Source organism: Trichosurus vulpecula, chromosome 8 (genome assembly GCF_011100635.1).
Source record: "Trichosurus vulpecula isolate mTriVul1 chromosome 8, mTriVul1.pri, whole genome shotgun sequence".
In the NCBI taxonomy this organism is placed as follows: Eukaryota; Metazoa; Chordata; class Mammalia; order Diprotodontia; family Phalangeridae; genus Trichosurus; species Trichosurus vulpecula.
In genome coordinates this window covers 51,570,172-51,596,883 of record NC_050580.1, presented here as the reverse complement: position 1 = coordinate 51,596,883, position 26,712 = coordinate 51,570,172, and the positions used below count along the sequence as shown (strand labels likewise).

General features: G+C 44.9%; 2 protein-coding genes and 1 pseudogene across 2 annotated transcripts in view; 1 reads left to right on the top strand and 2 right to left on the bottom strand.

The window, feature by feature from the left end:
• Positions 1-16,862, bottom strand: part of PPCDC (phosphopantothenoylcysteine decarboxylase) — a 58,988-nt gene extending 42,126 nt beyond the window's left edge. The window contains exons 1-2 of the mRNA XM_036735768.1: positions 16,806-16,862; positions 7,763-7,976 (exon numbers count right to left, since the gene is read on the bottom strand). Coding sequence (XP_036591663.1) covers positions 7,763-7,948 — 186 coding nt within the window. The 5' untranslated portion in view covers positions 7,949-7,976; positions 16,806-16,862. The remainder of the gene's footprint in view (positions 1-7,762; positions 7,977-16,805) is intronic.
• LOC118828884 lies at positions 1,938-2,824 on the top strand (annotated as a pseudogene).
• Positions 16,863-19,684: 2,822 nt separating the features above from the next.
• Positions 19,685-26,712, bottom strand: part of SCAMP5 (secretory carrier membrane protein 5) — a 28,367-nt gene continuing 21,339 nt past the window's right edge. Inside the window, exons 5-7 of the mRNA XM_036734494.1 lie at positions 26,437-26,538; positions 25,334-25,451; positions 19,685-24,304 (exon numbers count right to left, since the gene is read on the bottom strand). Of these exons, the coding sequence (XP_036590389.1) occupies positions 24,110-24,304; positions 25,334-25,451; positions 26,437-26,538 (415 nt within the window). The 3' untranslated portion in view covers positions 19,685-24,109. The remainder of the gene's footprint in view (positions 24,305-25,333; positions 25,452-26,436; positions 26,539-26,712) is intronic.

Below are 26,712 nucleotides of genomic sequence, written 5' to 3'. Positions count from 1 at the left end.
GCTTTCATTTTGACCTGTAGGACAGTCTCCACCAGCAGACTGTGGGAAATCTGGCAGTGTTGGCTCATTTAACCAATCAGGTTAAGCACTTAACTATTCAGCAGGCTACATTTCCAAACTGAAGGGAGCCCTACCTCCATCTCTCTAATTAAAGCTAAAGCATCTGAAGGCACTTCAGCCAACCAAGGGATGACAGAAGCAAAGACAAGGAACTGGAAGAGACCATCAAGATTATCTAGTCACAGACTGAGAATTGGAAGGAACTTCAAAAGCCCTGTATCCAGTCTAAAGTCCCTCCCATTGCTTCTTTTTACAGTTGAGGAAACTGGGCCAACAGTCGACAGTCAGAGATGAAGTGGCTGATTTAAGCCCAGGTCTTCTCATTCCAAGTGCTGTATGCTTTCCACTCTCCCTACCAGGCTCTCACTGTGCAAAGCACCATGACCTGTGTGACGGAGACACCAGCATAAATCAGGAATCAACCTGGCCCTTGAGAGGCTTATGATCTACAGGGAAGATAAGACAAGCACCTAAGCACCCATTCTGCAAAAGAGAATTGAATATAAAAGTACATAGGAGGCCATACAAAGTACCAGGGGGGTTCACAGGAAGAAGAGATTATTTCTGGCTGGGGGTGATCAGGAAAGGCTTCATAGAGGAGCTCTAGACTGAGCCAGATCTTAAAGGGGGCAGGCTTTTCAACAGGCAGGGGAAAGGGTGAGGAAGGGAGGGAATTTCAGACTCAGAAAATGAGAGCAAAATGAATAGAGGCAGTTAAGTCCTGGAATGTGCTCACCGGCCAGTAGGTAGTCCAGTCTGCCTAGACCACTGAGTACCTGAGAGGGCATAGCGTCAGATAATGTTAGAAAGGTAGGCTGATTACTGAAGACTTTGGAACACCAGGCTAAGGAATCCGGGCATCACTCAGTAAGTGATGGGGAGCCATTAGCCTTTCAAGCCCCTCACCTGAAGGCTAACCTTAGACAATTACTAGGCTTGCTTCCCACAGGAGTAACTGCCACTAACTACAATCCTCCCACACTGTATGGTGGTCCCAAAGGTGTCTCTGCTTCATCTGCAACCAGAAGGAGGAAGGAGGAGGAGGAGGCCATTTCCTCCTCCAGACATCCCTTGGATCTCAAAGTGTTTAAGACAGATGGGAATGGGGGTAGATGGACTTCCCCTGCTCACATCCAAGTAAATCCTGATGAGAACCTGGCAAAGCAAGGAGGGAAATAGGGCTAGGCTGATGTTTCCCACTGACCCCCAGACTCAGCTACATCATGAACTACCTGAATATTTCCTGGGTCTTCCTTTGTCTGAACTAAAGCCTGGAACTTCCATGCTGGGAAAAATTAAATGCAGCTCTCACTCCACCCCACTATGAGCAGCAACAACTGTATTTAGTAACATGTAAACAGCTACCCCCTTTAAAATCCACCCCCCCAACATGTTACCGCTCCCTCGGAAATTTCATTGGCATAAACTAAATCCCTTGGAGACTCTGGGGATCAGCAGGGGGAGCCCCTCGAAGCTCCAAACTAACCCCTGGAGACATTGTCTAATGATCACATCACCACAGACCTCCATCACACACTTGACCTACATTTCAGATCTGCTGACCAGTTTCCTCTCCCTGTCTTGTTTCTTGTCTGGGCAGCTCTAACTAGTTGCAATTGGGGCCAGGGGCAGGGAGAATAAAGAAAAAGCCCTTTCTGGCTGAAGTGAGTCAAGTTTTCGTAAGCAAAATGAAGTAAAGCCTTTAATTCACTACACTCCCCAATTTGGAATTGGTGGGTCTTTGGACAGGAGCTTTGTGCTGTCAATGAGGAGTTTGCTGAGCAAACAATGGTGTGGGCAGGATTGGATGGGGGAACGTTTCAATTTTTATTAAAAAAAAAAAAAACAACCAGCTTTTTTGGTTCCTGGCTTCCAACATGACCAAGAAGAGGAGGAACGACGGGCGCGCCAAGAAGGGCTGCAGCCATGTGAAGCCCATCTGAAGAGGTTTTGTAAAAATGATGATTGTAGGGGAACCACAGGTTTCTAGGGGTGCTCGAGACCCCAAAATACCTACACGCCGGGTCCTGCCGAAAGAATTCGACTCAAGCCTTCTCAGCCAAGGGAAAAGAGAAAGTTTATTAGGGATTCACCATAATGGGCTGTCTTAAGAAATCCCCCCCTGGTGACGCTTGTTTCCACAAGCCGGCCAGATTCAACCTACTGAATTAGATTGAATCTGAGCACCTTCATGGAGGCAAGATGGAGATTATATACACAAAGATTGTAGGAGGGATTGAGGGGTGGTCTGGGGTGACTAGAGGAGGGGTTTAGGGAGGGTCTTGAGGGAAGTCTAAGGAGGACCAGGTGAGGTCAGAGTCCAGAAACCAAGAGAATGGAATTAAGGGCAGGAAGTTCCTGAAGGCATGGATACTGATAATATCAAGGTTGGGAAGTAACTGAAGGCATGCATATCTATAGTTAACAATAGAGGGCAAGGTTTAGGCCTAATGATAATGTGAGGCTATAGTCTCTGGGGAAGGCCAGATCTAGTTGGAAGATTCAAGGACAGTTCAAGGGGGCTCCCAGAGACTGTATTCCAGATTCAAGGGGGTTCCCAGAGACTGTGCCCTCATCACATCGGCTGCACCAACTGCACCTGCTGCGTGCCCAAGGCGACAAAGCCATCAAGAAGTTCATCACCTGCAACATCGTGGAAGCAGCAGCCATCAGGGACATCTCCGACACCAGCGTCGACTCCTATGTGCCGCCCAAACTGTATGCGAAACTACATTACTGTGTGAGCTGTGCGATCCACAGCTAGGCAGTGAGGAATTGCTCCTGTGAGGCTCGGAGGGATCGGACGCCCCCACCCCGATTCAGATCTGCAGATGCTGCCCCCAGACTCCCTCCAAAGCCACATAAAGAGCTATCTGCCCATCAACATTCATGAACCGATCAGAGGAAAATAAAATGGTTGGACTATCTCAAAAAAAAACCGTTTTCGAACATTTTAGAAGCTCTTATGTACTGACAGTCAGTGACAAATCCCTCATATTCACAAAAGCACATCCTTTACTTGTTAACATAATGGACCAGCTTCTGCTAACAAATATACTTAAAAAGAATAAAGGTGTGGATGTTTCAACATAATCTCTGTTAATTCTGGAGGTTCAGCACAATGTAGAAGAGAGAGCACTGGGATTAGGAGTCAAAAGCCAAGCTGAACCTAGGGATAAGCAAGAGAAGTGAGGAGAGATAAGCTGCCTACAGCCAAACATATAGGCAGGGGGACCCAACCAGGGCACTTTTTTAAATGACTCTGTGGAAAGGGACATGGAACACAGGTATCTAAGACAGCTGGTGGTGCAATGGATAGAGTACTGGGCCTGGAGTCAGGAAGACCTAAATTCAAATCTAGCCTCAGGCACTTAGTAGCTATGTGACCCTGGGCAAGTCACTTAGCATGCCTGCCTCAGTATCCTTGTCTGTAAAATGTGGATAGTAGTAGCACCTACCTTCCAGGGTTTGTGAGGATCAAATAGGATAATATTTGTTTAAAAATAAAAACAGCACATTGGCAGGCATACAGTAGGAACTATATAAATGCTTATTCTCTTCCTCCTCTTTTCTGCTAAGTCAAGTTCCAAGTTATAGTAAAAGCTCAAAGCCCCTGGTGATTGACAATGACTCACTGGGGCACCATTTTCCAACCTTGTTTATAACACAGAAGAAATGATTGCTAGCCCTACCTCTGCTACAACTAGCTACGAGACCTCAGCAAGTCACTTCCTCCTGGGGCCTCAGTTTACCTGTTTTGTCAAATGAGGAGGCTAGGCTTCAGATAATTTCTACAGTAGCTTCCTCTAAAATCTTAGGAACAAGTTCCAGTGAAAAGTGAAGGTTTGGGGCTGGTTGCTTCAGTACTGTGTGTTCACCCTTAGACCAACACTGCCACCTACTGAACATACATTATGGTGAAGTAAGAAGCAAGGGGCAAAACAATCAGCAGTCATTCATTCATTTATTCATGCATTCATTCATTCATCCATGCATTCATTCATGCATTCATTCATTCATCCATGCATTCATTCATGTATTCATTCATCCAACAAATACTTATTGCCCACCAGCCAGAAATAAACTTTGTGCTCTATGTTATGGGGATATAAAACAGAAGACAACAATCCCTGCCTTCAAGGAGCTTACAATCTAGTTGGGGAAACACATGACCCATAAGGCAGCATCTTATGTCCTAAAGGAGTCTGGAGCAGCAAGAGGGCATTATAGAGTCTGATGGGGTCAGGGAAGACTCTATCAAGATAAGAGGATTTAAACTAGACCTTGAATGGAAGTTCAGATTTGGCTGGGGAGAAGGTGTGCTTTACTAGCAATTAAAGGGAAAAAATAAAACTGTAAGGTGTTTTGGAGGGGGGGCAGGCAATTCTAAAATACCCCTAATCTAATCATAAATGGTTACAAGTATTATAGGGCTAGCTTGCCCTCCCCCCTTCCCATCTAACTAGCCTCTAGGCCTGAAAACCTGGAGGAATCAGAGCCCCCCAGAGGCCAGATTAAGAAGCTCAGGCCTAGGTCACAGACTCAGCTAATCAGTATTCTTTCTGTTTCTATCCTACTTGGAGATATTTCTTACAATAAATATAGTCTGAACTTTCCTCCCCTCTTTTTAGAGGTGGAGAACTAAGGTTGTGGAAGAGTACCGTGAGACACAATTCATGTGTTGATTGCTGAACTGCTTTTATTCTTTCTTTTTTACAATCTCTGTTACAAGGCACAGCTCACTGGGTTGCAGGAAGGGTATATTTGATTTAAAAAAAAGATGATGTAATAACAAAAAATATGAATACAAATAAGACCTCTTCAAAAAATAAATATGGCAAGGCAAAGGCTAGAAGATGGGAATCTACACAGCATTTTATGAGGAAAATTAGTGGACCATTCTGGTTAAACCAGAGTTTGTATGAGATCAGAGAGGAAAAGGAAAAGACAGTATTGCAATACTGTCTTAATTGGTCTCTCTGCTTCCAGCCTCTCCAGGGGTGAGGAACCTGCGGCCTCCAGGCCACATGTGGTCCTCTGAGTCCTCAAGTGCAGCCTTTTGACTGAATCCAAGCCCCACAGAACAAATCCCTTTACAAGGATTTGTTCTGAAAAACTTGGATTCAGTCAAAAGGCTGAACCCGAGGACCTAGAAGGCCACATGTGGCCTCAAGGACCCTCTCTAACCCATCCTCCTCCAGCTACCAAAATTAACTTTCCTGACAATGTCCCTCTACTACTCAAAAATCTTCAGGGCTCCTGATTATTTCTAGGATCAAATTCAAACCCCTCAGCCAAGTGTTTAATGACCTTCATCATCTAGCTGCCTAACTCTTCTAGGCTTAATTCACCTTATTCCCCTCCTCATAAGTCACTCCATTCCTGCCATGTGGTCCAACTGGCATTCTCTGAATTCAACGTTTTGGTCTCCTTCTACCATGCCCAGAATACATTCTCTCCCTCCTCTCTTCTGCCTCTTCCATTGAGGTTCAGTTCTGGGGCTCCCTCCACTGGGAAGCCTTTTCTGATGTTCCTAGTTGAGAGCGCTCCCTCACTCTACTGTCTGTTTTTTCATTTCTATCCTTGTACCCTCAAACACCTACCTAGAAGAGTGATGTGCACATAATAGGCACTTAGTTACTAAATTTCCACTGAACTTAATTGGAGACATGTTCTGGAGAGTCCTGAATAGCAAGCTAAGGAGCTTGGTGTTTACACTGTCATAACAACGATAAAAGTAATAATAACAATGATTGTAAAATGTCAGCTATTACCATCATATAGACAGTAGGGAGTTCCTAGATATTTCTAAGCAGAACTTTGCATTAGGAAGATTAATCTGACCGCTGTGTGTAGGATGCATGGTACAGCACAGAGCACGTTGGACTTGGAGATGGAGGTTCTAGGTTCAAATCCTGGCTCTGACATTTACTAGCTGCATGATGGTGTGAATCACTAATTCTTCTGGCCCTTCATTTCCTCACCTACAAAAGAGGAGGCTGGACTAGATAACCTTTGAGATCTCCTCAGGCTCAAAACCTACGACCCTGTGATGGCTGAGACATAAAACTATAGACAGAAAAACAATTGGAAGGCTAAGCACTCAGCCAGAAGGAGAAGAATGCCCCAAGCTGAGAGGCTGCTGGTTGAACTGAGCTGGTCTCAATTTTTACCGAGACCACCAAAAGACCCTGCATCACCGTCTCTGGGGTTCAAGCCCTACCTCCTTCACAAACCATAGTGGCACAAAGTCAGCATCAGCAGAGAAGTGGTGAAGCATGGCACAGAGGAACATGGGTCTGAGACTCAGGGGAACTGGGTTCTATGTCAGGTCTGACACTAACTAGCAATACGACTGTGGGAGCAAGTCATCTTCCTTCTCAAGTCTGGTTCACTGTCTATAAAATGGGGTTAATATTTTTTGCTCTGCCTACTTTTCTGGGGCACCCAGAGAACTAAATGAGAAATGTACATGAAAATGTGGTACCAATACAAACAAATCAAAGTTACAGTGAGTATACAAATGAAAGGTCATTATTACTATTACTGAATGATCTTTGACCAATAGAATGGAAGCTCCCTGAAGCCAGGAACTGTTTTGGTTTTGTGTCTGTTTCCCCTGCAACCAGGTTATTTACATGTTGAATACAAATTAGGATGCACACACCTAGAGAACAGGGATGATTTTTGCCTTTCTTTGCATCCCCAGCATTTGGCACTGTGCTGGCATATAGTAGTCATTTAACAGATGCTTGTACAATTGAAAATGAATATAATTGAAGGATCTCTAACATCTCTTCGAGTTCTAAAATGCTGTGATCCTCTGATACCCTGATTACTCAGTCCCACATCAAAACTTCCCTTTTCCAAATTCCCATCTCATTTGTTACAGTAGCAAACACTACTCAATCACACCCTTTTGGTATACTAAGTCTTATAAGCCATGCCTCTGCAGCTATCTCATCCAGGAACTTCTTTCCACACCTTCTTCCCCTGGAACATCAAACCATCCATTTGGTCTTTTCGACCTAGAATACCCCACCAAAAGGCCTCCCTCCCTTCTCCCATTGTTGAGTTCCTCCTAGGGCCTACATTTGGTGGAAGGGGTCTATGACAGCCTTCATTACCTTCCCAGCCCTGTTCCTGACTTCCTGACTTGCAAACTGTGCACCTCAGGGAGGTTACCCTCATCTCCCTCCTTCCCTTCTCAGCTCACTTTAGTGTGCTGTCTTCCCCTCTCAGAATCTGAGTTCCTCAAGGGCAGGAACTGTCTTTCTTTTTTCATGCCTTTGTATCCCCAGGTTTAGCTTGGTGTCTGGCACATATAAGCAATTAATAAATGCTAGTTTAATGTCTAAAGCAGATTCCAAGCACCCAAAACAATCATACAGTCAAGAAGCATTTATTAAGCCCAATTATGTGACAGGAACTATGCTAAGCAGCTGGAGATACAAAGAAAGACAAAACAACTATCACTGCCCTCAAGGAGCTCACAATTTAATAGGGGAGACAACATACAAACAATGCTGAAAGGCAAAGGCTGTGGCCTCTCCTCTTTTAGGCCCTGAATAAATCTTTTTCAACTGATTGATGAAAGACTCTTAATTCCCTTTAACCTTGGCACCTAAACAGTTCATCATAAGTGACATAGGGAGAGGTCTTCCTCATGAGGTCACCCAAGACTTCATTTGGTGACACTTACCCCTGGAATCTCTAAAAGGCCAGCAACCAGAAGAGGCAGCTTTAAGGCAGCCACACTCCCAGTGACTCCCACGAGAACATGGATATTTTTCTTCACTGATGATACAGCTGTTCCTGATGCCGGCACTGGCTCGGAATAAGCTGCAACAGCATCAGGCTCTGGGGAACCACATGCCCTAGACTCCATGAGGTACCTTGGCAGCAGTGTGCAGGACCTAAAGACAGAGGAAGGACCATATTCTCAGTTCTCATTCCTGCTAAAGAGAGTCAGGGCCACCCAACGGAGGCTAAAAATTGGTGCCAGGAACTTTTGTTTATGTTTGTAAACTGTACATTTAAAGAGGAAAACACTGTACTGAGAGGTACTCTGCCAACACCGCAGAGGCAAACACCACTTTTCATGGGAAAGCAAGCTGATGCGATCTTTCCAAATTCCTGCATTCCTCTTATTGGTGAGGAGTCATCTTGGGTTTTTGATTTGGTTTTTTTTTCCCCACCCCTTTATATACCATCCATACCAGCCCCATGCCCCCAGAGGTCCTAGTTTCCCTCATCCTACTATTGTGCCCTCTGAAACTCTTGTTCCATTATTAACAAACTACCCTTCACATTAGGCCTATGTTCTCCCCGTAGAAACTACTTTATGTTTACTTATATGTGTACATGTGGTTTCTTCCCCCAAATAAGGCAGGGATTATTTCATCATCTCTGCATCCTCAGTACCTAGGATAGCACACAACAAGTGCTTAATAAATGCTTGTTGATTAAGCTGAACTTTTGTGGCTAGAGAAGATTTCTCAAAGGCTACCATGTCAAAACCTGCAAATTTTGCTGGAGAAGGATCAAGAAAAGGCAGTCACCTAGTGGACAACTACTAGGCCCTGTGAAAGTAATGCAAGGATACATGGTTCTCTCCCAGAACTTACAATATGTGGGGACAAGATTCATACACATAAGAAACCATCTCTGAACAAGATGATGTGGCCCACAGGACTAAGTATGGAGCATAAGCTAAATGTAAGGCCAAAGAGCTCAAGATTGGAAGACTGTGAGTGAAAAGAAGATTCCAACAGAACTTACACGCCTTAAGGGTAGGGACTATTTCCTTTTTTGCCTTTATATATCCCTCAGTACCTTGCAAATGGTAGATGTCTAATAAAATAAAATGCTCGTTGAATAAATGGAAATACAACACCACAGAACTGAACCTAATAGCATCTAAAGAACCTGCCACAGAAGAAGCTGGATGACCACTGGAGAACCCACCTTCTCTCCTAACAGTCTCTGGCTCCCAATGGCCAGCCGTAAGGAAGAGAAACCCCTGCCTGGCACCTCCCTCCAGCCAAACTCCTAATGAGGAGTGATACAGGCAAAGCGAATGAAGTGTGTGCAAATTGTTTTTTGGCTCCTTGGACTTCTACAATCTACTTTTCCACATAAAGATCTCAGCCAGAAGAGGCTAGACTTTTCAGAGCAGTAGCCAAGAGTGCTGCATTATTATGTTTAGCACAAGCTAGTGCCAGTTTGATCTAACTTATCAGTGACAAGGTCCCCAAAGTACCAGTTGCCTTTTGGCCTTGGATATGCTGCCCCAGTGGTAGGGACATGGGTATGACTGCCCAGTTGAAAAACTAACCACCAAATGAATGTACTAAAAGATTACTGAGTAATAAGAAGTGGATGACATGAAGAATTCAAAAAATGTCTGATGCAAGATAAAATACATAGTACTAGAAGAACGATATACTGTATACAATGATATAAATGATGTAAAATAAAAAGGGCATTATACTGAAGGAACTCTGAGTAACTAAAAAACCAATAATGGTGCCTGAAAATAGATAATGAGCATACCTCCATCAGACAGTTACTTATACCAGAAGCCTAAGGGCTGGTTTTTGTTTGTTTGTTCGTTTGGAGGGCTTTGGTAGGGGGTGGGGGGTGGGTTCTTTGTTACAAAGCAGGGTTCAGTCCTGTTGCAGGAAGTGGAAGGACTGATTCCCAACTCAATGGATAAGATCTGTGAAAGGCAGTGAGGCAGACAATGAAAGTCAAATTGAAAGTAAAAACAAGGCCAACCTGGAAGAGGCTTCTGTCTGGGGAAAGCAACATGTATACGGATAAGAAAATACAAAGTAACGGGGAGGGGGAGGCATGGCTAACAGTGGTAATCAAGAAAGACTTGGAAGGCAGACATGACTGTACTATGAGGATATAAAAACAAAAGGAAACAATCTATCTTATTTTTAAACATAAGTAACCACTGCTGGGGTATAGGGAGTCATTCAATCAGCTGCACTGGGAAAACCAGTCTTGCCAGCTGGTGGGGAGAGCCTGCTTATTCCCAGCACCTCTTGTGGCCTGTCCTCCTGAGAATAAGACACTCCCCCTCCTCGCCATTCCAAGGGAAGGAAGAAGTGGATTCTGTGCTTTAGGGGAGATGACCGAAGGCTGTACCCCAAACCTGAGGCCAATATCAGCCAGACTGAGCAAGTGGAGAGAGGAACTCTTGGTTTCTGTTTGGGGACTGGATTTCATCTCCAAGTCTCAAGAGTTTTCTCATGATGTTATCATCATCACCTCTAGGAGCAGGTGACCCTGGAGAAATCAGTTCAGATTAAGGGCAGCAAGCCAGTCTTTTATTTCTTTAGTCTCCTCCCCAGAACTGGGCCCCTCCCTAACAATGAATGAGCAAGACTGTTTTGTCTCAGTCCCCAGGTGTGAGTGCTGGGCCCCATCTGGAAAAAAACACTCGGTAGCCCCTGTACTGACAGATTTCTGAACATATTGTCTGCCCCTTGCCTTCCATCCCCCTACCCAGCAAAATAGTAAATGCTTTATAAATGCTTGTTCCACCAAGTCATAAAACCAGTAAGTTCTTATTAAGTGCCTGCTACATGTCAGACACTGTGCTAGGCACTGGAGAAACAAAGACAAAAGCAAATCATCCCAGAATTGGATTCACTTCCTCCTAGAAACCTTTCTATTGCCCTGGCTCAAATCTGCAGAAATAGGAGTGAGGGGTGGGAGTATTGACAAATCAGTTAGCTTAAACTCAGATACCACAGCAAGATTCCCCAGGCAAAGATAGTTCCTGTCTGTGGGACCTTGGCCAAGTCACTCCCTTTGCCACCAGCTCTTCCTCTATAAACCAGGGGGCAGGACTCAGCTAACTTCTTAAGTCCTTTCTAACTCTCAGGCTATTATCCTATGATTACAGTGGTTCTAGAGGCAGGACAATAATGGAAATATGATTTCTCTGCTTCCAGGCTGAGAGTTTATGGCCATTAGTCTGTATTTACTTTAAATTAAAATTAAATACCAAATCAATAAAACTGTTACTACATCCTGATCCTGCTGGATTCATGTATTGACACAATGGGGCAAGGGTGGAGTCCCCCAAGGAGTTGAAGTAGGACCTTGACTCCCTAACCTCTGTCATCTTGCACCCCACCCCAGGTCATGTCATAAAGACAAAGGTTCATGCAAGGTCACGTACTCTCACAATTTCCAAAGCCATATAAGGTGAAAGTTCTTGGCTCAAGTTCAAACAGTTGGCTAACTGAAATCAAGCATCTACTTTGTGTAAAATTCAAGGCCAAAAATGAAATGGCCCCTACCTTCCAGAAACTCTCAATCTACTGGGCTAATGAAGTCCATCGTGGGTCCCTAGTCTCAAAGTCCATTGCCACACACCAATCCCATCTGTCAATATAGCATAAATGAACAGAGAGCTTAAACTGTAGCAGGTAGGATTTAGACAAGACATTAAGCTAATCACAAGTGTCTTCTAAAGATTTTTAGGAAAAGAGGAGAGCACTAATTTTCAAGGAGGGAAGTTTTCCCAGTTATTTATTTAAAAGAGGTTTTACTGATGCCTTTTGTTTTCATATCACAATAATTTCTAGAAATACTCCCTTGATCTCCTAAACTGAACCCTCCTTTGTTACAAAGGAAAATAGTTAAGCACAAAAATTAAGGGCATTTTAAGTAGAATCCAGCCTGGAATCTATAGGCAACAAAACAGCAGCAGTTTAGTCAAAAATCTAGTCAACAGGGGCAGCTAGGTGGCACAGTGAGTAGAGCACCAGCCCTGGAGTTAGGAGGACCTGAGTTCAAATCCAGCCTCAGACACTTGACACACTAGTTGTGTGACCTTGGGCAAGTCACTTAACCCCAATTACCCTGCCTTTCCCCCTCAAAAAAAATCTAGTCAATAACTCTTGATAACAGGTAATAAAGTAATTAACATATATAAAGTACTTTCCAAACCTTAAAACATTATGTAAATGTTAGCTGCTAATACTATTAATAATAGTAATAAAGAACTAACATTTACATATAGTGTTTGATGGTTTTTAAAACACTTTGTAGTTACCTTATGTGAACCATTTTTGAGCCCCCATCACCTGAGAAAGGCCTAAAACCTGCATTGGCCAATCAGGAGACAGACATTTTGGCCTACTCTAAGCTTAACCTACCATAATGCCTTGAATGCTCTGGCATAACAGACATGCTTTGCTTTACTCTCTGAGTGAACTCAAAATGCCCCTTCCTGTGTCAGCAACTACAAGGCTAGATGAAGCTGACCAGGAGCATTCTTCTGTTTATGACTACCAAAGACAAGGTGCCTTGAATTGGACACTCTCTTGAATAGTGGGACTTGTATTATGTTTTCTTATGTTATATTATGTCACGTTAATTGTAAAAGAAACACAGACATCCTGGATCTATGATTTCAATTGACACCTTGACATTCTCTGGTCTCATTGTATTTACAACCTATCCTATTAAGAAATTCCTTTCCCACATTACAGGTAAACACATATGGAGACTATAATTTTGGGTTGACACAGGCATCCTGAGTTGGGACTGCTCTAAGTGTATAAAGGGGTCTCCTTCAGCTTGTTTACCTCTGAGTTCAGAATTGTTTTCTGACTCCATCATGCATGATTCTCTGGCTTAAGGAGAATAAATAAGCACATTATAACACATGTACAGCCTGATTCTGTTTGTTTCTTGGTCAAACCTTTGGGAAGGTGAACCACATTCTGTTTGTTCTTGAACAAACCTTTGGTAAAGGGGGAACCCCATTCTGTCTGTCCTTTGGACAAACCTTCGGTTAAGGGGGATCCCATTCTGTTTGTTCTTAGGGCAAACCTTTGGTTGTGGGGGAAACTGATTCTGTTTGTTTCTTTAGATCAACCTTTGGTATATGGTTGACACTTAATTTGCAATAACCTTGTAGAGAACACAGGGTAGATACTGTGAGTTACCCTTACTTTAAAGATGAAAAGAAAACTAAGGCTCAGAGGTTGGGTACCTGCCTAAGGCTTCACAGGTGGGAACAAGGTGAAGGAGTCAGAATATGGCTCCAAGATTTGGGATTCCAAATCTATTGCTCTTTTTTTTTTAAGTGTAATGGCACAAAGAATACTGAAAAAAGAATCAGGATGCCTGGTTTTGAGTTCTAGCTCTAACATTTACTAAGTTGGACTCAGAGACTATTAAATCTGGACAAGACCTTCGACATGAGTCACCCTCTCTGAACCTGTTTCCTGATCTATAAAATGGGAGTGATGATGCCTGCTCTGTGTACCTCACCAGAGACATATGGATCCAATGAAATAACGTTGTCTATAAATTACCTGCTTTGTAAGATATAAAGTACGATATGAATGTTTAGGTATTACTGTTACTGTACCAAAAGCCAGTGTCTGCTGTGAAGTCTCTTCATACTTTCCAGCTGGAGTAGGGAGTAAAGGGGCAGAGAAGGGCAATTTGTGATAACGGGAAGGTAAGAGACTTGACTTAAATGACCTCTGGAGGTTCCTAGTATGCTATGAACAAAAGGTTAAAAAAAAAAGAGAGATGATGCCTCCCAGTGGACAACCAGAGACAACTGGTATTCTGGGCTTCAGATAAGCTTCCTTTCTGCAAGGAAACGACCAGGAGATCCAGAAATTCCAAAGGTGCAATATCCTTCCTTAAGTCAACGTTCTGTCTTAGAGAAGCCCACTGGACACACAAAAATGTTTTTGAATCAAAACTACTTCCTAAATGAGTCACTCTATGACTCACTGGTAAGCCACTCCACATACATTTAGAAATACCCATGAAGAAAGATGACAAGTATGATTCATGAGACCTCAGTATTAGGGTAGCTGAAGGGAATATGCATACATATATGTTTATGTATACATATGGGTGAATGTGTATGTATGTATATATCTATGTGTGTATATGTGTATATATATATATATGGAGAGAGAGAGAGAGAGAGAGAGAGGACACAGGGTGAGTTGAAGATGAAGGGAAGATATCTAAAAGAAATAAAATCAAATTAAGGGATGAGAGAGGAACATACTGAGAGAGGGAGATAAGGAGAGATAGAATGGGGTGGATTATCTCACATAAAGGTGGCAAGAGGAAGCAGTTCTGTGCAAGGAGGGGAGAGAGCAGATGATGGGGGAAGGAGTGAACATTGTTCTCATCAGATTTGGCCTAAGGAGGGAATACCATACATACCCAATTGAGAATCTTACCCCACAGGAAAGAAGAAGGAAGAAGATTAAAAAAAAATGGGGGGGATGATGGAGGGGAGGGCTGATGGGGGTGGAGGTAGTCAAAAACAAACACTTTCAAAAGGGGACAGGGTCAAGGGAGAAAATTCAATAAAGGGGGATGGGTTGGGAAGGAGTAAAATATAGTTAGTCTTTCACAACATGAGTATTGTGGAAGGGTTATACGTAATGATACAAATGTGGCCTATGTTGAATTGTTTGACTTCTTGGGGAGGGTGGGTGGGAAGGGAAGAAGGGAGAGAATTTGGAACTCAAAGTTTTAAAAACAGATGTTCAAAAACAAAAAAAAATGTTTTTGCATGCAACTAGAAAATAAGATACACAGACAATGGAGCGTAGAAATTTATCTTGCCCTACAAGAAAGGAAGGGAAAAGGAGATGGGAGGGGAGTGGGGTGACAGAGGGGAGCGCTGACGGGGGAACAGGGCAACCAGAATATATGCCATCTTGGAGTGGGGGGGGGAGGGTAGAAATGGGGAGAAAATTTGTAATCCAAACTCTTGTGAAAATCAATGCTGAAAACTAAATATGTTAAATAAATAAATAAATTAAAATTAAAAAAAAAAAAAGAAATACCCATGAAGGGGGCCTTCCCTCACAACAAGAAGTACTGGACCACCTCATTGGCCAATAAAAGGTAAGGCCAAGCAAATGATGTATTTCTTAAAGAGTAAGTCTACCCCTCTATGCCATTAAGTGATGATGGGCCACCTCCCAAACTGGAGACAGAATTTTAATCTGATCCTGCTGAACAATATAGCACATTGTGAGTATGTAAGAATTACATTTATAAATGCACATAACTTAAGAAACTATTTTTAATAATTATGCTCTCCATGGCACAATTGTGATAAATCAAAGCTCTGATACTTACTACCAGGGTGACCCTGCTTAAGCAAGGCACTTAACCTCTCATTTTCTTCCTCTATATAAAATGAGAAGGTTGAACTTAATCAATTTTAAGGTCACTTTCTAACTCCAGGTCTGAGGGGCACGTACGCCACTGAAGGCTTGAAGTTTCAGTGACAATAACAGTATGAACATTAATTTCCAGGATCTGCACAAGATACATAAATGCCTTGCCCCAGCTGACTAATAGGGCAATCCAGCTATCCAGCCTAACCTAGTGGAAAGTGACCTACCTGACTTGGAATTAGAAGTCCTGGGTATGAATCTGAGCTCTCATACACAGTATCTGTGATTTGACTTGCAGTGACTCATAATAATTGACATTTATATAGACTAAAAGCTCTTTATAAGTAAACAGTTTGAGGGTGAAGAGCATTTCCTTTTTGGTTTCTTATCTCCCAGCTCTTAAGTAGTGCCCACCACACAGTAGTGATTTAATAAATGCTGAATTATTTCACTTGAATCTCACATCTGAAGTAGATACTCAGGTAGTATGAGGAAACGGAGACACAAAGAAGTTAAAGTGATTTACTTGCCCATGGTCCCACTGCTACTAACTGTGGCTGGATTTGAATCCAGGCCTCCTAATACCAAATCCTGGGCTCTTCCCACTTTTCCAGGTTATAGTCTTAAATTCACAGAGCACTCTTTTCCCAAAGTACTTTCCCACATATATTCCCCAACCCTCTAAAACAGGGGTTCCCAGCCTGGGGTATACTTACTCCCAAGGAGACAGAAGCTTGTCAAAGGAGTAAGGGGAATATTTGGAGCTAGTCCAGCCTCAGACCCTTACTAGCAGTGTGATCCCGAACAAGTCACTTAATTTCGGTATGCCTCAGTTTCCTCATCTGTAAAATGTGCATAATAGCAGCACATATTTCCAAGGGTTGGTGTGAGGATCAGATGAGCTAGGATCCTATGATTCCAATGGAGATAACACTTAACAATAATAACCAGCATTTTTACATCTCAGACGAGAAGCCGCAAGCACCATGCATGGGAACCTTCAAACATTGTATTATATTGCCCCTTTACGGCTTGCAAAGTGCTTTGCACATATCTCATTTGATATGAAATTTATTTATATACAATATTTATATTTACATGTGTTTGTATATATGTACATGCATGTATACATATAAAATTAATGATTTTTCTTCTATCTACGATCTCATGGTTTCAATGGGACAATAATTAATAACTACCATTTGTATATCATATATGATAGCGTCGGAAATTATTCGCATTCTATATAAACTGAGGCCCAGTGGGGCCTGCCAAGGTCACGGCGCGACCTTGCGTGCAAACTTTCACCCTCTACTTCCCCCAGGTAGAAATGAAGACCCCTCCCCCCCACCCTCCTCCTCTCTGAGGGCTTCCGCTCCCTGGGTGACTCATTTCCGCTCTCTGCGCCTCAGTTTCTCATCTGTTAAATGACGCTGTGATCTCAAAGACCCCACCCAGCTTAAGCAGCTGGGATCCCACAAGCTCCCCAACCAGCCCACCTCCAGCCCCCAGGCCCATCATGGACCATCTCGCTTTAGGCCTCACCCCCACGCCAGGTACGTCTTCCGCCGGAGCTCCAAACCTCGCGACACTTCAGTTCCCAAGCCCGTAACCCCAGGCTGGTAACCTCGCGAGAGAGAGCGCAGTCTCATGGGAATTGTAGTTTGCCGCTCGGTAGTCCGCCGTCTCCTAGAGACGGCGTTAGTGGCTGGAGAATCTCCGGTGTGGAGATGCGCAGGCTCAGACTCCCGAGTCCCTTGGGAGGCGTCCATGCCCACCTGGACTTCAAGCCCCGCTCCTTCCTTCCGCCTTTATTAAGTGCTTTCAATCAGCCGACGGCAGGGAACTGCCGATGACAGCGTGGTTTGCTGATGGTCTTTGATGGGGTCATCCGTGACCGCTCTGCCTTTTGTAGATTAACTTCTATCTAGTGTGGACACATCTTGCAAGGACCAAGTTATTGACTTGTTGTCTCCCCCCCATTAGACTCTAAGTCCCTTGAGGGCAGGGACTGTTTTTACCTTTCTTTGTATCCCCACTGCTTAGCATTGTGCCTGACAAATAGTAGGAGCTTAATGAATGGTTCTTGACTAGCGGAAGTCGCTCACTTAGCTCTCCCATCTCTGAGATCCTCCAGTATTTAGGATTCAATCCACAGAGTTTAGCACTAGAACTTTTACCCCCAGGAATGCAAGGGATCCAAATCTTTAGCCGTCCTTACATTTAATTAACACTGGAGGTACTTAGCAAATACTTGCCCATTGAGTAGGAAACCCACGCTACTCGATTTTTGCCATCAACACATGGTTCCCTACCCAGAGCCCCAGGTACCCCCAAGACCACTCACCCTTTTCAGGAAGCTCTCCCTAATGAACCCCCTTCAATTGTTATGTCCTTGTACTTCTGCAACTATACATATAGATATATTTCATTTGTATATGTGAATATATATGCCTGTTATATATACATATATGCGTACATATACATCTCTTTATAGATACATATATCTCTATATACATGTGGTGTGTGTATGTATATGTATGTGTGTATAATACATACATTTTTTTCTCATGATTACACCATGATCTGAGATCTCCCCATTCATAGTGTGAGCTCCTAGAGGTCACGAATTTTTCTGTTCTGTTTGGTCAACTGAATGTATTTTCCAAATCTGTTGCCACTCCCTACCCCACCCCACCCTAAGACTTAGCTCTTTAAGGTACCAGAAATGTCCCCTTGCAAAGGACACCTAGGAGTCCTGAGTGCTCCAGACAGGAGCGCCATTCAACATGCTACATGCAGGAGTCTACAGGCCAGGTCTATGCTATCATGGAAGGACACAGAGCACTGGGTTCTGCTGATGAAGCCCTGCTTGACCCAACCATCCCTTCTGGCTATCACCTAATAGCTAACACCTCTCCTCAACTGAACTGCTTGAACTCAATGCCCCTACTTCCTCTTCCTTCATTCTCTTCTATAGCCTCTGAAATCTGCCTTCTGTCTTCAATATTCAACTGAAATTGCCAGTGATCTCCTAACTGACAAATCTAAGGACATTTTCTCAATCTTCACCCTTCTCTACATCATCTCCTCTTGGATACTTTTCTCTTGGTTTCCATGACACTGTCCTCTGCTGGTTCTCCTATCTGACCATTCCTCAGTTCCCTTCATTGATTCCTCACTCAGGTTAGGCCCATTCACCCTAGATGTCCGCCAGGGCACTTTTCTGAATCCTCTTTTCTTCTCCCTCTATGCTATTTCACTTGGTGCTCCCATCAGCTTCCATGGGTTCAATCTTCATATGCAGATAATTCCCAGATCTACATATCTAACCCTAGTCTCTCTTCTGAGGTCTGGTCCCACACCACCACCTGCCTTTTGGAATCTTGAACTGTATATCCCATAGGCATTTCAAATTCAGCATACCCAAATCAGAACTCATGACCTCAAACTCTCTCCTCTTCTGGACTTCCTTTTAATGTCAAAGGCACCACCATCCTCTTGGTCACCCAGGCTTGAAACTTTGCTGTCATCCTTGATTCCTCAGTCTCAGTCACACCATTTAGCAACCTGTTGTCGAATCTTGTTGTTTCTACCTTCACCACATTTCTCACGTACGTGCCCTTCTCTTCATTCCCACAGCCACAATCCTAAATCAAGCCCTGAACTGGACTCTTCAATGGTCTTCTGGATGGTCTCCTTACCTCAGGTCTCTCCCTAATCCAGGTCATCCTCCACTCAGCTAGCAAAGTGATATTCCAAAAGCTCAGTTTTAACCATGGCATCCCCCCTACTCAATAAACTCCAATGACTCCCTATTGCCTCCAACATCAAATATGAAATCCTAAACCTGGACCTTCCTATCTCTCCCGTCTTTTTTACACTTTATTCCCACCATGAATTCTACTTGAGATTCCTCACATGACTCTCCATCTCCCAACTCCATGCCTGGAATGTTCTCCCTCCTTGCCTCTGATTCCTAGCTTCCTTGGCTTCCTTCAAGACTCATCTCAAATCCCACCTTCTGCAGGAGGCCTTTTTCAGCTGTCCTTCCCCGTTCCTCCCCAAATTCAATTAGTGCCTCTCCTCTGACATTCCCTTCCATCTATTCTGCATATATCTTGTATGTAAACGGTAGTTTGTAGGTCATCTCCACCATTAGAATGTGTATTCCTTGAAGGGAGGGACAATGTTTTTGACTCTTTGTATCTCCAGCATTTAGCACAGTGCCTGGCACATATTAAGTGTTTAATCAATTGTTTGTTGATTGTCTGGGACAGAAGGCAGACTAGATATGTCACTGGCTCAAACTGCATAAACAAAATCCTGAAAAAAATCCAAGTGTGATGATGATGCTGAGCCCAGTGATGAGGTGGGTATAAAGAGCTCCACCTAAAGACAAAGGGCACAGTGCGAGTCCGAGGTGCCAGATGATTCTTGTTTATTGTTAATAAGTGTACAGAGTCAACACTCAGTTACCAGGGACAAATACAGAATGGCTCAAAGTGGAGATTGGCACAGGGAATGTGGCCAAACCCCAGTGAGTAACATAAAAATACCTTCTGTCCAATGGAGGGTGTCAGGACAAAAAGGAAATTCAGTTATTCTCCAGATGGCCAGGCGCTGACAAGGGACCAGAGAACACTCCTTTCCCCCTCCCCCCACCCCACCCTGACCCCTGCTCTAGGCCTACATTGGAGCTCCTTTCCCTTTGCCCAAGTCAGACAATAAGTGCCTACCTCTTACTTAAATCAGTTTGGAGTGTAGGAAGAGAGGGACCACCTGCCTTTCAGAGAAGCTACAAAGTTGGGAGAGAATGCAAGTCCTCCCAGCCTTCCCTGGGGTGGGGCAAAGTGCATAGATACCCAGAACCAGAGCCCCCACTCCCTGGGAGGGTAGACTAGGGCAGCACCCAATGGACTGGACCCTGGACACTGGACTGGGCTTCTAGCAAAAGACTACATAACCCGCCCATTTGTTAGCTTAAAATCACTGCTTGGCCTGTGATCTCCAGCAGGTCTGAGCGGAGAGGACTCTGGGAAGAAATGCAAAGTGAGTATGGCAGACAGAATGCTAGGTGAAAGTCCCAGTGAAATTACAAGCCCCACAGGAAGCAGGCTTGAGGGGAAATGACCTCATGCTGCACTGCAGGGATCTTCTGGGGTTATCAGACAGAAAGCAAGTCACAAGTTTTCTAAAAAAGAACTGACAGCACCAGGAATCTGGGGCTGGGGACACAGGAGAAGAAGAGAAGGACAACTTACCTGTTTACCCTACAGTCCCTTCCTGCTATAGGGCAGAGGAAGGAGCAGCATTTGTCTGTCTCGTGGGGAATAGAAAACACGGTCTTGAGAAGCAAGCACAAGACTAAGAGCCCAGAAATGCTGGGGTGAGTCCTGATTCTGCCACTCGCTAGCTATGTAACCTTGAGCAAACAACTTCCTCTCTGTGGGCCTCAGTTTCCCCATCTCTAAAATGCAACGGGTTGGATGAGATGGTCTCTAAGCCCCCTTTCAGTTCTAACATTCTAGGAGTATGTGACTCTCCGACCCGGTCACCTTGGGTTCCTAAACCAGTATCTTAATGTACTATGGAAAGAAGCGATAACAAGAAGGGGAATTAGCTATCTACAGACTCGAACTTGAGAACCGGTTTAAACAAAGTCTCCCCATGCAGTTTCCAGTTCTTACAAGAGATCATTCTCTCCCTAAGTGCAGAGAACCCAAAAGGGACTCCAAAAGGGGCTTGAATTTGCCTGTGTTAATCCATGGCAAGACAGGGGCCCTGAGCCCCAGAGGCTTGATAAATCTGACAATAGCAAAAAGAGATTCACTACTGGAAAGGGCACTCAGATGTCAAGCGATCACATAGTCAGTCATATGGAGGATAAACAAAGGACCCAGAGTTTCTGGGAGATTATCAGCCAGGCTGCATGAGGCCCCATGATGGCAGATGGCTGGTCTGCCCAAAGCCTCTATCTGGTCTCTATTGATCAACAAGCAGCAGAGGAGGGGCTCAAACACAAGAAGCATCATACTAAGCAGGTTGGTACAAATGGGGATATCGCACTGGATGGAGTATTTCCTTTTAATATCATATACAGGACTGAAATTCAGAATGGGTTTGGTTTTTTTTCCTATGCCCTTCACAAAGAAAACTGACAGTCACAATACAAAATTCAGCGTATAAAGTAACCAGAGAGACATCAAGGATAGGATAGTGGATGGAAAACTATTGCTGCCTGACCCAGAAGGGGATGGTCCATAGACTGCAACCTTCATTTTTTCCAAACACAGAGGACCAAATTCTGACCTTTGTGCTGAGTAAGGGACCAAAAATCAATGCAGAGGTGGAAGTAGGAAGAAGCTTCTGTGTCATAGAAGGAAAAGTGTTGTTAGCCCCATACAATTCTCTCCAAGTGATGGTTGATCTTAAGATGACCCCAAAGACAGTGAGGCTCAGAACGGGCTTCAGCTGCAGGGACTTGGGGCATCAGTGGGTAAGATTTATAGTGGCCAGCATTTCCTTCATTTTAAAGGCCCCAATGTCTAGAGAACACCCCTGCTGGAAATTCTTTTCTACCTGCAGTGCTTCCATCTGAGGTGGGTCATATGTGTCTTTACAGAGTTGTTTGGCTAAGTCCATAGTTTATGTTCTGAGTCCTGTCCCCCTCATCAGACTAAGAACTCTCTAAAAGTAGAGATTCCAGCAGACAAGGGGTTCCAAATTGGAAACAGGGCTTATTTCTTCCCCATAACACTTGGAGCAGGGAGTGCTTGAGAGTAAAAATCGTGTCTCTCCAATTAGACCAGAGCTTCCCTGTATGGTACTGTCTCTCCCCATCAAACTGACCGGGACTGAGTCTGGAGAGTAGGTGTGTGAATGGGAGTCTCCAAAGGAGGTCTCTGGCCACACAGAGTGCATGAAAGGAGCCCAACTAAGGATGACTGAAAAAGCTTTCTGATGAACCAAACAACCCAATTTGCCTCACTTCCTTTTGGGGTCAAGGGCTGAGGACACCTGAAGACCAGAGACCTTAATTCCCACTGCAGGGCAGACATTCAATGCCAAGGATAAAGCCCCATCAGGTTTTCCTGGGCCCACAGGCCGGAGCCATCATGCCATGCAGCTACCAACGTGTTTCAAAGGTCAGAACAGATCATGTCTCCTTCATGTCCCCAGCAATTGCTAGATGCCTATAACCTGTTTTGCCTCCCTGGGCAGGAGCCCCTGATCGTTCCAGATATAAAAGTGTGCCATAGCACTCTCAACTCAAGCTGCACTTTCACCTGTTAGTCCCAGACAATGATTGTATCAACTGCCAAGAAGTGATTGAATGTCTGCCCTTTAAAGGAAGTTAGTTTTGCCCCCTTGTAATCTGCCAATGCCACTGGGCATCAAGAAGGGACAGGGAGAGTTGAGCAGCCATGGGTAAGTAGAGATAATGGAGCCTTTGGCATGGACAGGGTTTCAGCAGGCTAGAGGGTAACCTGAATAAAGGTCTCAAATCTCAGAGAGTCACTGGTGGGGGCAGGCAGGTTAGGTTGTGAAGAGAAGAAAGAGAGCCAAAAAGAAGAGGAGGGGGAGAGTTGGAGGGACTCTCTGGGACAGGGAAAGCCACTGCTTTGTTCTGATGGGAGTTTGAAAAACTGTTTCCAGTCTAAGTCTGGCCTCTTCCCTCTGCCTTTGCAGGCCAAGATCTCAAAGTCATGGGCACTTTCCTGCATGCACACACTATTCAAGCTACTTCTCCCTCCTTCCAGGAACAAACATTGTCATGATGCAGAGCTGTTCTTCTGGCTATGGGGCACCCCACCATTCATACCCACACCCAGCCAGCAGAGCACTGTGTGGGACTGGGGGCAGCTCAGCTCCCCTTAGCTTGGGAGGACCAGGCAGGAGACCGAAGAAAGGATGGAGACATCACTCATCTCAGCCCTGGATAAAGGCGGGGAAGGAACCATCTGACTTAGGTCATTTCCTAAAGCTTGGACCCAATCTGTGAAACACCAAGCTTCAGGAAGGCCAAGTGAAAAATACACACTGGGCACAGGGGAGGAAGAAATGGGGTGAGTCCAAGAGATGGGAAGCAACAAAATATAAAATTAGAGAGAAGAGAGAGACAGGTGGGATAGTTAACTCAGCCCTGTAGTGCAGCAATCATATACTAATACTGTCGTTTTCCGACACACTGAAGAAACCATCCCCAGCTCGTGACACCATGGCAGTGAGGAAGAGCTAAGGGGTGGCAAAGAGGAGATGTCTCAGAAGTCCATACCTCCTCCCCTACCCACACCCCCAATCAACAGCTTCAAGAGAAAGAGAGCAGGATGGGCAGGAGTCCATTGGGAACAACATTCTGAGCTGGCCTGTAATGGGCCGCCCTGTCCAGCTCCAAAGTCAGGCAGGGAGGATGTCCTTAGCTGTCATGTCAAGTTGGAGATGAGGTCCAGGCAGGGTGAGGGCAAGGTGGGGAACCACATGCCATGGCCCTGGGGACTGGCTTGATTCTAAAACATACTTAGCACCACAACAATGGGCATCTCCACTGTACACTAGATCACGATGAAACACAGACACACAGGTACTACCACATAGCACCGTCTGCCACATGGACCCACGGCTTCTGCAGATACCACAAAGGGAAAATGGGGTTGGAACAGTGGGAGGGGAAATATACATATATATGTAATTCTTTTCCTTTTTACAAAGTAGAAAGGTAGGGAAAGAAAGGAAAAGATAGGAAAGGGCAACCTCAATTTAATCACCAAGATGGACACAAGGCAGCTTTAGATCAGCTCCTCCCTGCCTTCCTACTTTCCCCCTTCCCTGCCCTCCCAGTCTCCGGTTCACATCTCATTGGAATAAGTGTAATTGGGGGTGGCAGAATATGGGTTCTGATGTTGGCTCACAGCTCCCTGGGCAGCCCCCATGGCAGCATTCTGGGCTGCCTGCTGAACATGTGGGTTCTTCCAAGCCCCGGTAGTCCACTCTTCTTGGGCTTTGCTTATACTCCCACCACTGCCCCGGTAGAATTTATGAACCTGTAGTCAGAGGACAGAAATGAGGAGGATGGGATTGGAGGGGAGGGGGAAGAGATGGAGAGAAAAGGGTTAAGGGAAAAAAAAAAATCAAAACTCTCCTGCCTCAAAGTTCTAGGCTTTTCTAGATGGGCATCCTTTCCTCTAACAGGCTGGTGTTTCTCTTTTTTCCAGTTGAGGGAAAAGAGATACCAAGAAAGGCAATGGTTTGACTAGAATGTGAACCCAGAAGTCCTAGCTCCCAACCCGTGTTCTGTCTACTAGCTCAACAGGAGAGGATAGGATGGCACCAAGGGAAGGGACTAGGCTGGATCCTGGCTTTGCCCCTAATTATACTGTACCTGTGTGAACATAAATCACCCCCCTCTGGGCTTCTGTTTCCTTATCTACAAAATGAGAATGCTAATTTAATGATGTCTAAGGTTCCTTCTGAGTTCCAGATAATCTCAGCTTGGAGGAAAGGGAAAAGAAGAAATGGCGAGGAGGGGTGGGGCACAAGGTGGAGAGGGGCAGTAGCTGAGACTGGAGCCGATCCACAAGCTAAAATATTACAGCAGACTCCAGAAAAAATTAACGGGGCTCATCAAGTGGATGAGAAGCAGCATGGCATAGTGAGGAAGTTCAAATGCTGCCACTGACCCGCGTTGGCTAGGAGACTCTGGATAAGTAAATGGCTGAAATTTCCAGGGCCTCAGGAAACTTGAACACTATCAGCAGAACAAGGGCCAATCCTGATACATAAAGAGGACTTCCCTGGGCAGTTTCCTACACCAATAAAATCACAGGCTGGACCAAAATGAAAACCCAAATCCATCAAAAGTAAGCATCCAGGGAGGAGCCTCTTCTGTCTGGGGCCCAAGTATCTATCTCCTAATGGGCTAATGCCCCCTCAGTGTTCCCCTGTAGACATAGCCAGCCCAGGTCCCCTTAGAGCAGAGAGGTTTCAGGGTTTTCATTCAGATTCCCAGCCCGGCTATCTTGCCAGCTCCATCCAGTCTTTATTATCCCAGCTGTCCCTGAGGGCCTACGTACCATGCTGAGGGCGATGAAGGAAAAGACAGCCATGAGCGAGAACATGATGGTGGGGATGAGCATCACCACAGAAGCTCCCACATTGGTCCCAAAGAAAGTGATGGTTGCAATCCAGCCACTGCAAGATTTTGAAACCTCAGTTAAGACCCACTGTGTACAGTGACCAAGTGTACAGGACCCACCCACAGGACTGGACCATCCCATTAGCACAGGAAGAGGCTGCCCCATTGGCACCAGTAAGGATCCCCATCCACATGGCACTGGGAGACTCAAACCACTGCCACAGAGAAGAACTGTACCCCATTGGCACTGGGAAGAACTACACCATTGGAACTAGGAGGGATCCCACTCCAGTGGGAGGGACCACACCACAGTCTGAGAAAGGAGCCCTGCTCCATTGACCCTGGGAAGGAGCACACTCTTATTATTACTAGAAAAGACCCTACATCATTGACACAAAGATGGGACATCTAGTACCATACAATGCAGGTTTCTAACCACAAGGAGCATTCCTCTTCTCCAACAGTCGCTACAAGATACTCTTTTTCTAATCTTTCCCCATTAGTCTCTGCTTTACTCTCACCCAGCATTTCCCAAAGCAAATACCAGGGAAGCCTGGCATTTAGTGCCATGTGAACAGAGATTCTATGAGGGAATGACCTTACTAATCATATTCTTCCTTCTAAGATATTAAATATGAAACACAGCAAAAGTACTATTATGTACAGCAAATTTTCAGCAAGAAAAGGGACTGGTTTTCCTCTGTTTTCTTCCAAAATTGTTCCAAAGCACCTCCCTCTTTCCAAGGGACTTGGGTGTTTCTGGCTTCCCAGACCATAATTTATGGGCTCCATCAATCTATTTCAAGCCCCAAAGTTTTCCCTGGCCAAACAAGCCTGGGGACTACTATTCTGACCCTAACTTTTCCACCACCCCAAATTCCAGCTGCTTTCCCAAATTTGCCTGGTTCTGTCTCCCTCCTTTGGAGGACTGCCCTGCCCTGGACTATGCCTCCAATGTGCCTAAGGTGCACAGCACTGGCCACATCATCCCCATCCCCTCCCAGTGACCAAGCCTTCCTTCCCCAGCCCTTCCCTCCATACCAGACTCCCCAGCCAGGAATCCCCACAGACTGGATAATGCTGATGACCAGTTGAGCCAAGAAGGTGAAGAAGAAGGCCATGAAGTTAAAAGAGCTGTCCGATCTGCAAGAGGAGAAGGCAAAGCTGGGGTCATCCAGCAGAGCTGCCACTGTCAGGGAAGGGTTGGGAAGTGTACAGGAGCTTCCTTGTTCTAAGGCCTTTCCACCTTTTGCAACCCCAGCAAGTTTGTAATGAACTAAAGACAGTTATAACTCCCTTAGGTCCAGATGGGATGAA